Source organism: Diospyros lotus, chromosome 12 (genome assembly GCF_014633365.1).
Source record: "Diospyros lotus cultivar Yz01 chromosome 12, ASM1463336v1, whole genome shotgun sequence".
NCBI lineage: Eukaryota > Viridiplantae > Streptophyta > Magnoliopsida > Ericales > Ebenaceae > Diospyros > Diospyros lotus.
Genome location: NC_068349.1, coordinates 33,695,881 through 33,709,132, shown reverse-complemented (window position 1 = coordinate 33,709,132; position 13,252 = coordinate 33,695,881). Strand labels below are relative to the sequence as shown.

At 35.9% G+C, this 13,252-nt stretch overlaps 1 protein-coding gene across 1 annotated transcript; it reads right to left on the bottom strand.

Moving 5' to 3' along the window:
- Nucleotides 1-9,585: 9,585 nt before the first annotated feature.
- Nucleotides 9,586-12,840, bottom strand: LOC127814029 (uncharacterized). The gene is made up of 2 exons (XM_052355249.1): nucleotides 12,604-12,840; nucleotides 9,586-10,303 (listed from the first exon to the last, which is right to left on the bottom strand). Exons 1-2 carry the CDS (start codon nucleotides 12,769-12,771, stop codon nucleotides 9,908-9,910), a joined length of 564 nt encoding a protein of 187 aa, XP_052211209.1. The 5' UTR covers nucleotides 12,772-12,840; the 3' UTR covers nucleotides 9,586-9,907.
- Between the last annotated feature and the right edge of the window lie 412 nt (nucleotides 12,841-13,252).

Below are 13,252 nucleotides of genomic sequence, written 5' to 3'. Positions count from 1 at the left end.
GAAAATGTAATCTTTCTAAAGGCGACATGACCACCTCAACCCATTGGCAAACACAATCCTGCTTAAGAGGGACAACCTCGACATATGAACCCGGGAATCACCTCGTTGTCATTGTTAGACATTACGCTCCTACTCAAAAAGCATTCCAGAACCCAACGCAGCCCTAGCCCCAAGAGTATCACATCAGCACTATCCCCGAAATCAACGACACTTCGATATTAGTGCTATTGCTCAAAGGAATCAGATGTGGTATCCACTCTCAGTCCCGCCACTTGAGTACCGTAGGGTGAAGTCCGTCTCAACCCCGTCCCAAGTGGGTCACATAGCATTAATCATTGGCACGCATCCCGAGTGCTATCACTCAAGGGTTATGTCACAGGATTACAACTCACGTCCCACATAGACCACACAACATGCCAATGTTAAAAAATCATAACATGCATAAAATCAACATCTCAATTGATGAGGGGAACGCCCTCGGTCCCATAATTACGCCGAGACGAATACCTAACAGCGGTCAAAAGATACACAGCAGATAGGCATTGCCACGTCAATCAGATAAGCACTCAATAGAGAAACCCCCGAGATCTCGGGAACAGGCTATCCCACCGAAGATCACGGAGGCAACAGTTATCCCGAACTCCTCGGAGGCGGAGGCTATCGCGAAACCCTTATCGGGAAAGTCCCGAAGAAGGCGGGAGGAAGATCCCGAAGATCCCTCATGATCCCTATCCCGAGAAAAGGTAAGCGAAGAAGGTGGGAGACTCTCCTGATCTTTCCATCAATTAACATAGTTTAAAAGGGGACAAGGAACCCTAAATCAAAAACTAACTTAATCATCGGAGATCGACCGGGGGAGCAAGCCCCGTCTCCATTGCAGGTACATTCAGAGAGGCAAGAAGGGAACGTGCGGCTACCACTTCCGAAAATCCTTCATCATCAATGTATGCAATTTACCGAAAGAAATCTAATATAGGCGTAAATAATCATTTGTAAAACCATCAATAAACCTAGCCATAGGGATGAACATTCATAGTAAACCATTCATATGCCACCAACAAGTTTTTCAATAGAACCACTCACCTTTAGACGCAACTCAAATTTCCTTGAAAAGTGCGACACGCCTCGACTTGCGTGCCCTCCTCGAACTTCGCACGAGTCACTCCACCTTAAGCCGCAAGACACCCTATTTATCATATCTATCCATCAATTTTCTTCTTAATTTTCTCATATTTTCCTATTTTTCTCCCGTTTTCTTATCACTAATAATCCAAAATAATTATCTACGCAACTATTTTTTCAAATGTTTTTACATAATAATTCATAAAATAATTTTTAAAAAAAAATAAAAAAAAATCCAAAATACCTGAGCCTTCATGCGTCCTCATGCACGACGCATGGTCTGGATGATTTGGTTGGCGCATGACAGTCACGCGCCGGTCGTCTTTTTCAATTTTTCGGTCACCGGCAATGCTTTGATGCCCGATTTTCTTACACCGATCGAAAGCCCACTTCTAGTCGATCACAATGGCACCGACCTCCAACCGAAAAGACACCGGAAAACCCCCCAATCGGGTAGTTACAAGTGCGGTGCGACGGTTCGCCTCGTTTTTCCGATCAGCCCTCGAAACACCCTCAAAACATGTCGAAAATTCATGAAACTTACCAGAAACGCTCATCTTGCCTCAAGGATCAAAAGCCCCTTATTGGCTTCCCTCGATTCGCCCTCAAACTCGAGCGATTTGGTGCTTCAAAATCGGCCAAAACCCTTTGCTATTTATAGGCCAAAACCGACCCCCACGTGGCCAATTTTCGGCCATACCTTCTCTCACACGCCTCCTAGACTACCCTTGGCCATGCCCTGACGAGATTTGTTGCCCAAATCTCTAAATTTTCTAGCCAAATCTGCGGCCAGATCTGCCATGCTTTGGCAGATTTTCAAAAATTGTATTTTAGCCCCTTTGAAAGTTCATTTTACATTTTGGTCCTTATTCTCAAGCCCTTGATCTTCCCAGCACCATCACTAAGACCCTCAAGATTAGTACTTCTCATTTCTCCCTTGAAACTTCCAAAAAATTACCATTTTGACCTCCATCGGGTAAATTCAGAAAATTACATTTAGGCCCGACTGATGGTTTTGATCCTAAATCCACTCGATTCAACCCGAAATCACTTAAGGGTTGTTCTATACATCAAATATTAGTCCTTGATATGCTCCGTTGACTTTTTGGATGTCTCTTTCGTCTATTTGGTTTTCTCAGCCCGATCAACAGCTGTACCGAAAACTGTTCCCGATCCAATTTCTTTCATCACCAGAAATCATAACTTATATTACTTGATGATGCTATATCATTTTTCTTAATTATCTAGGGTCTGAGGAACTCCCTTCGCTCGATTCGACGATTTATTTACTTTTAAACCTCATTTTCGATATTTTAAATTCATCTAAATTACACGGTGACCTCACATAGATATGGGGGTATTACAATCATTTTACTTTCAAATTAATTACAACAATAATATCATTAACTATTATTTTCCATTTTTAATAGAAAAAGATATTGACTATTAATTATTATGAAACTTATATCTATTATTTATGTTTATTTGTATTATGTTCGAATAATTTTTTATATTAAAAATTATATTTACAAAAAAACTCTATTTTTTTTTAATTTACACTTTATCCGCATTTTCGTTTCTTATTTTAAAAAAAATATCATTTTCCCATTTTTATTCGTATCGAAAATATTTATTGTATCAATTTCCATGCAACCTAACATTGGAACACAGTCCAACAAAAATTCTTAATGTGTTCATCAAATACATCCCAATTACCACTAATTCCAAACATAAGATAAGTTAAAATAAAAATTCTAACTACAAGAATCATTTGTCTATCTTAAAGAGTTAAGACGGCCTCTATAAATTAAAGAGTGGGCTAAAATAAAATTTTAAAAACAAAGAGAAAAAAAAAAAACATTTATGATTGTTTGAACCTATCTCATTTGTGTTACAGGCTACGATCTCCATCAAAATAAGTAAGAGAGGAAAAACAGCGTGGGTGCTACCATTACCTATTATCGAAGAAATAGAGGTTGTTAGATAATTTAAAGATGATTTGCTAATTGTAACACCCAAGAACTTTGGGTTAAATAGAAAATAAATATTTTATTAAAAAAATGAGATTTGAGGAAAATAGGTATCAGAATAGCTCGATAGATTGACCGAATCGACTGCAGGGAGTACTCGGGAGTTGAGATGCCTAAAGAAAATGATATGGCAATGTCGAGTATATTGAGGAATAATTTATGGCATCGAAAGAAAATTGATCGAGAGCAATTTTTGGTACAGCTTCGGATTAGGTTGAAAAATTGAATTGTCGTGAGGGACTTTTGAAATGACAACAGAACCCTTGAGAGATCTTAATTTTGTAAGTAAAACAACCTTTGAGCGATTTTGGGTTGAATCAGGAGAATTTGCAGTAGAAATAAAAATTTGGGCCTAAGTGTAATTTCTCAAAATTGCTCGAGAGAGGTCTAAAGGATGATTTTTCAGGATCTTTGGGGATGAAATGAGGATTTTAGAACTTGAGGATCTTAATGGAAATGATAGAAAAATCAGGGGCTTGAGGAAATAGGGGCAAAATGCAAAAAGTTAGAAATTAAGAGACAAATGTGCAAAATACAGAAAGTTGAAGGTGCCATGGCCGACCATCACTGCCAGTTGCCGACCAGGGGAATCCAACCATTGGGATCTCGAGAGCTCGGGTTGGGGAAGTTCAAGGACCCAAGCCATGCTGATGGCGTGCATCGAGGTGGCCGAAAAATCAAGAAAACCGACCATGGTTCGGTCAATTGGTCGTGGCCTGTAAATGGCCTTTCGAGGCATTTTGTAGATGAATTTTGGTCGTCCAAGGGATGGGTGAGGCGTTTAAGGCATTCGGTCAAACACCCATGGCCGTTTTGAGGTCCAATTTGGCTTATAAATAAAGCTAGGGCTCAGCCCGAAACTTTATATTTTGAGCTTCAAATCGAGAGTTTAATCGAACGAATTGAGAGGTTTCAATAAGGGGATTTTGATCCTTGGAGGTAGTATATCGTTTCTAGAGAGTTTGGCTCATTTTGGTGTCGGTTTGAGTGGGTTTCGAGCTTGGCCGGAGTTGGGAGGGAGTGGTGTTGGCTGAGACTTTGGGCGGCCGATTGAAGGCCTTCCGGAGCTCCTTTTGGGCATCAAGAAGTGCCATCGTGATTGACTGGAAAAGAGGATTCTCAAGGTATAGCTTTCTCTCGTCGTCGGTGTGCTGGAGCTGGAAAAGATGACCGGCGCGTGAAGCACACGCGCTGGACTTCACTCGCAGGACTCATGAAATACGCATGGGGGTGCGTGCAGGTGAGTTATTTTCTTATTTTTTTTAAATATTCTTAGAATATTATTTTAGGAATTTTTGTGTAAAAATATTGGAGAAAATAGTTGTGTAGATATTTATTTTAGAAGATTAGTGAGGAAAAATGGGAGAAAAATGAGGAAAATGAGAGGAAATTAAGGAAAAATAGACTTTTGATGGATGAAATGATGATTAGGATACTTTGAGGCTTGAGGTGAAGCAACTTGTGCAAAGTTTGAGGTTGGCACGAAAATTGAGGTTGGGCACTCAAATCGAGGTAATGCAAGCTTCTCAATGTATCCTGAAATTTGTCAAAGGTGAGAATTCCTACCCTAAAACTTGGTTTGGATTCTCCTAAACTCGATTTGTTTCCGTGCAAATGATTTGGTTGCATGTGTTTGGTTTTAACCTGTGATGGTTGATTTCATATGGGTTCGTCTCGAAATGTTTTAAGCATGTGCATTGAATTTTGTGTGATAAATTATGTGCATGAGATGTGGTTTTATATGGTTTGTGGCATTGGCATGTTTTTATGGGATGTCAACTTGGGATGTTGCCCCGATAGTGTAGCCGTAATTCCCCAAGGGTGTTGACTGAATAGCGTACAGGGGTATCTCGGGCTATGTGCTGCGATGATTACTTGGGGTTCTGTGCCGGGCTTGGCGGGCAGGGAAGTTACACTAGGGTGGTAGGTTGTACATGTGGGATTGGGATGTCAACGCATGATGTGGCACTTGAAGTGACAGCACTAGGGATGTGTGCCAAGGGAAAATACCCCTTTGCAACTTGGGCTGAGAGTGGACACCACCCTTGTGAATCGTTAAAGGGCGGGGCTGAGAGTGGACACCACCCCAGGTCGGCTCAAGTGGCGGGGCTACAAGTGGACACCACCCCATGAGGCCTTTGAGCGGCAGTATTGTTTCTGAGGTGGACGTAGATTCTCAAGATGGTGTTGATCATCATATAGCCAAGATTTGTGTTGTCATGCTCCGAAAGCTTCTGAGTGGGAACGTAATGACGACGGGGTGGTTCCCAAGTTTATGCAGTGACGTTGCTCCCTCTTAAGCTAGGACTGTGTTATGCCAATGTATCGATGTTGTTGTGTTGCCTTTAGAGATATTGCATTTTCCCCGGTTAGAGTTAAATGATGTGTGGGATTCTCTTGGACTGGGATTATCGTGATGTTTCTGTTGTTTTATATCTTGTATACATTCATGAAAATATTTTTGAATTCTCACTTAGATGATTCAACGTCTAATTTTGGACAATATCACTGAAATATTCAAACGTTCAAGGTGAAAACAGCGGTGCCAAAAGGAAAGGAATTGCCGAGGATTGACGGTAACTTGTAGGTGGATCGTAGTATGTATTTTGGATTTTGATGTATTTCTATTTCGATGATGTAATGTTAAACAATGGTACGATTTTGAGGTTATGTATGAGATGATTTCGGTTATGTACCATAATAGGTTTCGATCTAGCTTCCACATTTATGATGATATTATCTGTCTTAGCTTGATGATTCTAAGTTTGATGTGCTGAGAAAGTAATCGGGATTGTTGGGGAAGTTATGGATTTAAGTGTTGTGTAGTGGAAATGCATGTCTAGAAAAGTTCTGGCTAAAGAAAAACTTGGTACTTAAGTGTGTCCGTCTGTGACCCATCTCTCTTTCCTAGGAACTTAGCTGGTGTACTATTCACGTACAAACGCTATTCTAGTATTATTCGTGAAAAAAAAATATATAACCCTGAAATCCTTGAGTTATTCATTTATTTATTATAACGAGCGTTTCGGGAAAATGGGGCGTTACACTAATAATCGGGCAACATATTTATAAATTTTTAAACTTTAGGGATATGGATTATACTATTCAAAAAATAGAGAAATAAACACTTTGTGGCACAATTAAATTTTGAATAATGTTAATTATTGGCTTAAGAGGTGTTGTTAAAGGATAATAAGTGTATTTTTTTAGATAACATTCATTTAGAGGGTGTTTGGCTTATTGATTTGATAACTTATAAGTTATTAATTTAGCTTATAAGTTGTGTAGCTTATTTTTTTGAAATGTTTGTCAACATCCAACAGCTTAAACGAAACGCTACTATGTTTAGGCTTTGTTTGGCTAAGCGTTTCAAATTACACCTTTTAAGTTGCTCAACTTTTAAGTGATATAAAGCTTTTAATTAAGTTGAGTAGTGTTTAAATTGATAATGTATTTGAATAAATGTGCTTTTAAATTATCAATTGAATAATTATATATTTGGTTTGAAAAAAAAACTGATAAACTATTAGAACTTGATAAAAAGACAAAAATAGACATGTTGATTATGTAAAATTTTATCATTAAATGTTAATAAATTATACATAATTATTTAAAACATATATTAATTAATACAATATATATATGCATTTTATTTTTTTCCCTTGAATATATTATCATTAGATTTATACAATATATATATATATATACACACACTATACATATGTGATAGGGGGAGGCAGTGATCGGGGAGCCACCAAGGATGGAGCTGACAATGGAGGCGCGAACGACAATTGAGACTATAGTCAAAGGTATTCGAATAAGGCTAGAGGCAGCGGTCGATGGAGATGGGTTTAGAGGCGGTGGCTACTGGCGACGGAAGAGCTGGAAGCGATGGCGAGGCGGATGGCAATAGACGATGGGCGACATTGTGGGCGAGAAATTGGTTGCAAGGCGTTGAAAAAGAAGGATATGAGTTGAAAAATGGTGCTTTGTTTAAGGGTAAATAGGTAATTTATATAATCAAAGCAGTTTTTATTCTAGTAGCATTTTGCAAAAGCTGAGGGGGATAAGCTTTGCAAAACGTTATTAGAATAACATTTAAGCTATATAACTTTTAAGTTATTTGGGTTTGTCAACACTTAATTAAAAAACACTTAATAGCTTATAAGTTACACTAATAGCTTATAAGCGGCCAAACCACTTAGCCAAACAAAGCCTTAAAAGCTAATTCACCAGTGTTTGACAAAATTTCCCCTTCTACTAGGAGCTTTTTACATTGACTAATTAAGATATTTATTTACTCTCAAATGAAACACACATTTCCAATCTATATCCTTCTTCATCCTCTGACTTCTCTGAACCCATCGTTGCCAAATCCATCTCCAACCACCACTATCGCCATTATCCGTCACTAACGCCCCCATCTATGATTATGTACACTATATATATCACATATTATATTATATATATTAATGCATATTGAATTAATATATTTGATATTTTTATTTAAAATTAGTATTTTTATGAAATTTATTTGCATTATTCAACATGTTTATTTTTTTTTTTTGTTAAATTTTGATAACTTATCAACTCTTTCAACCAAACATATAATTATTAACTGATAGTTTAAAAGAATATTTATGCAAGTACGTTCTCATTTTAAACGTTATACAATTTTTAAGCATTACACAACTCAAAAGCTCAACAATTTAAAAGCTACTAAAAACAAAAGAATAAGCCAAACAATCTCTTATTACACCTTATTCTTTCAAACAATCTTATTAATTATTAAATGTTCTTAAAACATGATGTATTTATTATTAACTAATATCCGTTTGGAAATTAAAAATAAAATATAATAAATACCTTTTATATGAAAAATAAATTGCACTTATTGTACTTTAATCATTGTCTATGTTAATATTTTATTATTAGATAAATTACATCGATCTCTCATATTACTAATTTTTCTCTATTTTATCTTCGTAGTATGAACACAAATTGTATTTACGAAAAATTCTTGAGAGCTAGATAAGTTGACAGACAGGCTTGCAAAATGGGATTAAAGGACTAAAATATCCTCGTTCACATTGCATTGCATTTTTTTCAATGCAATGTGAGTGAAATCATTTTAGTCTTTTAGCCCCCATTCTGTAAGCTTGTCTGTTAACATGTCTGGTCCTGTAGAAGAACTCTTGTATCTACTAACCCAAATTAAAGATGATCGGTGTGTAAATAGAATGACCATTCTATTACAGCCTATGCTAAACATGGCAATTCCATCTCTTTCTCTTTCCATTGTCCTCTATTTCGCCAATCACGCATACCTTTAGGGGCGTTTGATATAAGAGAAATTTTAAGATTCTTGAAAATGTTAAGTTGAGAATTTATATTCTCATATTTGATATATTTTTTTTATAAAAAAAATCCTAAAAAATAAGATTATCGAAAATGATTTTTAAGTAACTTTCTCACAAAAAAAAATTTCATGGAAAGGGTTGGGAATCCAAGTTTCCCATAAATTTGGAAATGTTTTTAATAAAGAAAAAAACTAAAACACCCCTTACCTTTTTTATAACTCCATACAAATATATTATATATTATATATATGAAATATTTATATTATATATACATATATGTATGTATATTTATATATATATTAAATATAAACATATATTATAATACATTTATATTATTTATTATAAAATATTATATATTAAAGTATATATTCATACAAATATATATACACATGCTATATATACATAATATATAAAAAATTATTATTATTTTTTTACTTTCTAAAGATGTTGTAGGTCCTAATATTTTATATAGTTGAAGAAATTTATCATTTTAAAAAAAAAAATCAAATAAGGATAATTTTGAAAAAAGAACATGAATTTCCAAAAATGTTGCATATAAATTAAACATAGAAATGTAAGATTGCCATGAAAGAATACTCAACATTTTTTAAAATGTTTAAATCTAATCAAATATAAAATTACATAAATCCTAGAAATCAAAGATTTCCATAGCATTTTCAGAAATTATGAATCTCAAGAATTTAAAAACTTCTCTCGTACCAAACGCTCCCTTAGGGTGACGTGTGAAATTTATCTGTTATTATTTTGAAAGCCCCCAATTAGAAAATATTTTGAAGTTAATTTTTCATATTTGTTATTATTTTATTTGATTTTTTTTTTACTCTTTCTGGGGATTAAATACACTCAATGCTGAATGCTCTCCCCCCCCCCTCTCTTTCTCTCTCTCCAACAACTCCCCTTCTTCATCAATGGCTTCCTGACTTCAATAACAATTGACTTCTTCTAGCCTCCTCTCTGTGTTTCTCTCTTACTTTGCAAGAACGAAGTCAAATAAAACCATGTGGCAACTTCATGCATACGTAATAATTCATAAACTGTGATCAAACTCATAAAATGGGCTCTTCTCAACTCATAAAATCAAATGTTGTCACCAGCATTAACAAATACTTGAATTATTTCTCAGCAGCATTTCAACCAGTCATTCATTGAGCAGCAAAGCAATTGCTTCATTGAGGTTTTTACCTAGAAACTCATCAGCATGCATAGTAATCATTGAGCTTTCTAGGAACTTTACAGTACAATACCCATTCTTTAAGGTTGTATGGCTAAGGCACTATGTGAACACTATTTCAGCTAAGATTAACAAATGGCTAATACCTTCATAAGAAAAAGATGAATCGACTAGCAGTGGAAGACCAAAAGCTGTGGTGAAAGTTAAACAAATATGATACCATTTTCCTTAATGGTATCAAGAACAATTCCCAGCTTCCCTTCGATCCGCTCATTATTCTTGGGCTCATAAGCCATTGCAAATACATCAGCTTCCTTAGTCCTCTCAGCAATCAATTTCCCTATTACTCGGCAAGCATTGTTATCAGTGAGTGATGGCAACGTGGTCCTAAGATCCTTGGCGTTGGTTGTTGCGACTGATATCACTTTGCTGGTTCCCCGATGCATCACTTTTGCGTGGATGAATCGCTTTGAAAAGAAAACGTTTAGTAGGAATGGTCTCATATACATATCTGTCCGTTGCTTCCATGATTTTCTGTTAGGTCTTTTTGCAGCTTCACCTCTAGACCTCCGTGTCCAGGCAGCTTGAACAATAAGTTCCTGCAACATGATTTTTACTTCATTTTGTAAAAACTATGTAGACTAAAAGGAGGCATCAAGTCATAAAACCATTCATTGATGACTTGAATACTGTCACCATGTTAGAACCACAAGCCTGATTCAAAATGGATGTTTGACTAATTTAGAAAAATGGTGTAACTACAAATAAACAATCCACTAGGACCATACATATAAGTGTAACAATGAAGGGGCAGTGCACTAAAGGAAACATTGAAAGCAATGGTATAGGGAGTAGACTCTAATTCTCACAGCAGGATTGCATTATTCTTTGAGAGATCAAGTACCAAGTGCCCCAGAAAAATGTCAACAATTCTTGCAGTAGATACTGTCTTAAGTCGATACGTGTGTGTGACAACCAATAGCTCCTAAGATAAAAGTTTATGTGTTAGTGCATAAGCTTTTGAACTTGGGTGCAGCAAGAGGATAAGGAGTACAAGACCATGTGCTCAATTCCAGCCTGCCTAGCTGATGAGAGATGAAGTACCCAGGCAAGGTGAATCCTATATATATATATATATATAGCATTGTTCCACTGGATGCCATGACATATTCTAAGATTGTGAGAAATAATACTGAACCATGTGAATCAGTTCATAAGAGAATGGAATCAGAGCATATGCACGAATCGGAAGTGTGTGGGTTGGCCCCATGAACAGGAACGTGAGTGCTGCAAGTGGGGTGCATTCTGACTATTGAGAACTCTTAGCTCATAGTATACCTGTCCAGTGCCAGATGAACTAGAATAAATGAGTGTGCTATCTATGTAGAATTAGTTCCTCTATGAAATGAGATCTTGTAAACCCAAAGCAGATATAAAAGTACTGTATCATTACTTCACAAGTTTATGTTAAAAACAAGACCTCATACAGGAGAAGGTAACCACTCCAAGCTGCTGCCGCGGCATACACTAATTTCTAGAAATTTATTCCATAGATATTGATAATAATGAATATCCTTAGAGGCTTTTAATTAGGCAACAAGTTCCTTAATGTTGGGTAAAGAACAAAAGACACTGACCAATAAATAATAATATCAGACTGGAAGTGGAAGATGCTAGAAGTTACTTGGTGCCATGCAAAAGAACACTGTTGCTAATACTCTATCCAGGCAGGCGACAAAATCAGACTAATAAGAGAATGCTTTCCAATCCTTTAACTGAACCAATAAATAAGCTGAAGGCATGGTAAAGTTACTAATTTCACTTCAACCAATAAATTTCTCTTAAAATTTAAAGAATGGTTTGTCAAGTTTTTGCACTTCAGAAACAGGAAATTGGATGAAGCATTTCCTGAGGTCAAGACAATTCTTGCTCAAGGAACCAAAAAAGCCATTCTCATGCACGAGACTCTCCACTTTGTGAGGTTCAAGATCAGGTCCTTTTTATACTTGGCCTTATCCTTACTTTTCCAAAAAATTGTTTTCACAACTCAAACCCATCAGTGTTCAGTCGTAGAGAAGCAACCTCAATTTTGCTACCAAGGCTAGCCCTCAAATGCCTGGTCTAAGAACTGCTACTAAATATACTTAATTCATTTAGCATAAGCTTCATCTTCTCCTCAGTGAAACATTCCAAAGTTTTTTCATGTTTCACCTGGATGTACCTTAATCAAAGTAGATGGAAGTAACCATCCGCAAGGCAATGAAACTCTTTCATCTTAGCTTTAAGGAACAAACACATGTTAAGTGCTTATTAGATGGCACATTAAGTTTTAAATACCAATATGATTCTGGTCTCTGTTATGCCTAGCACTAGTCAGTTCCGATTGTATTATGGATGTACCTGGAAATGCCAATTCCTTTTCAAGTACAAACACATTAGCAAGATCCTAACAAATATATATATATATATATATCTTAACAAAAGCAACAGGAGTTATAACCAGGTGTATTCACCACAAACCAAAATATAATAATAATAATAATAACAACAACAACAACGTAAGGCCAAATTATACAACAAAATCAGAGACTCTTGCGCCTTTTGTCGAACACGACGCTTGCAAGGGAGTGTACTCATGACCAATCACATACCAATCAAAACAATTACGTGTAGATAGTTAAAGAAACTTCAAGAACCCGCATTCCCAAACTGGATAAAAAGGAATTTTTGGGTCTCCCGTTCCAATTCAAGTATTGGGATCGGCAATTCTTGGCATAATTGCAAAATCAGAGAAACGGGCTCGTTACAGAACCACTATTTTTCCAAACCCAGTAATGGAAAAACTATAGAAAGACAAATGAAAGAGCGAAGAGCGATAAAACCAGAGTAGTTCGGTTACCTTGTTGAGTGCGGGATTTGGAGGGTTTGAGATTGAATTGATGGACAAGTTGAGGTGGGGAAACGAAGAAGACCATGAGAGGGAAGCGGGTTTCTCTGTGCGAGCTCGAATGAAGTCGGAGGAGAGAAGAAACGGGCGCGGAGAAGCAGATAAGGAGGCTGTCGCCATCTCTGCTATTTCGCGTAGATATAGAGAGTGCGGCCAATCTGCTCGACTCTCGATTGTGATGATTCTTCATTTTTGCTTCCTTTTATTGTCTAGGAAAGGGGGTGTTTGGCTTACCCTTTTTAAAAGCAACTTTTAAGTTGTTTTAGTTTTTAAGTTAGGTAAAGTTTAATAATTAGACAACGTTTAACCTGATAATATGTAATATGTTTGGTTAATTATGCTTTAAGTTATCAGTTATATAGTTATGTGTTTGATTTAAAACAAATGATAAGCTATCAAAACTTGACAAAAAGATAAAAATAGGCATTTTGTTAAATAATATAAATAAAAATATATAAAATTATTAATTTTTAATAAAAATAAATTATAAATTAATGTCCAACTAATAAAATTTTACTATTAGATATTGATAAATTATATATAATTATTAAAAAAATATTAATATAATATTTTATTAAACCCAATATATATTATATGTGTT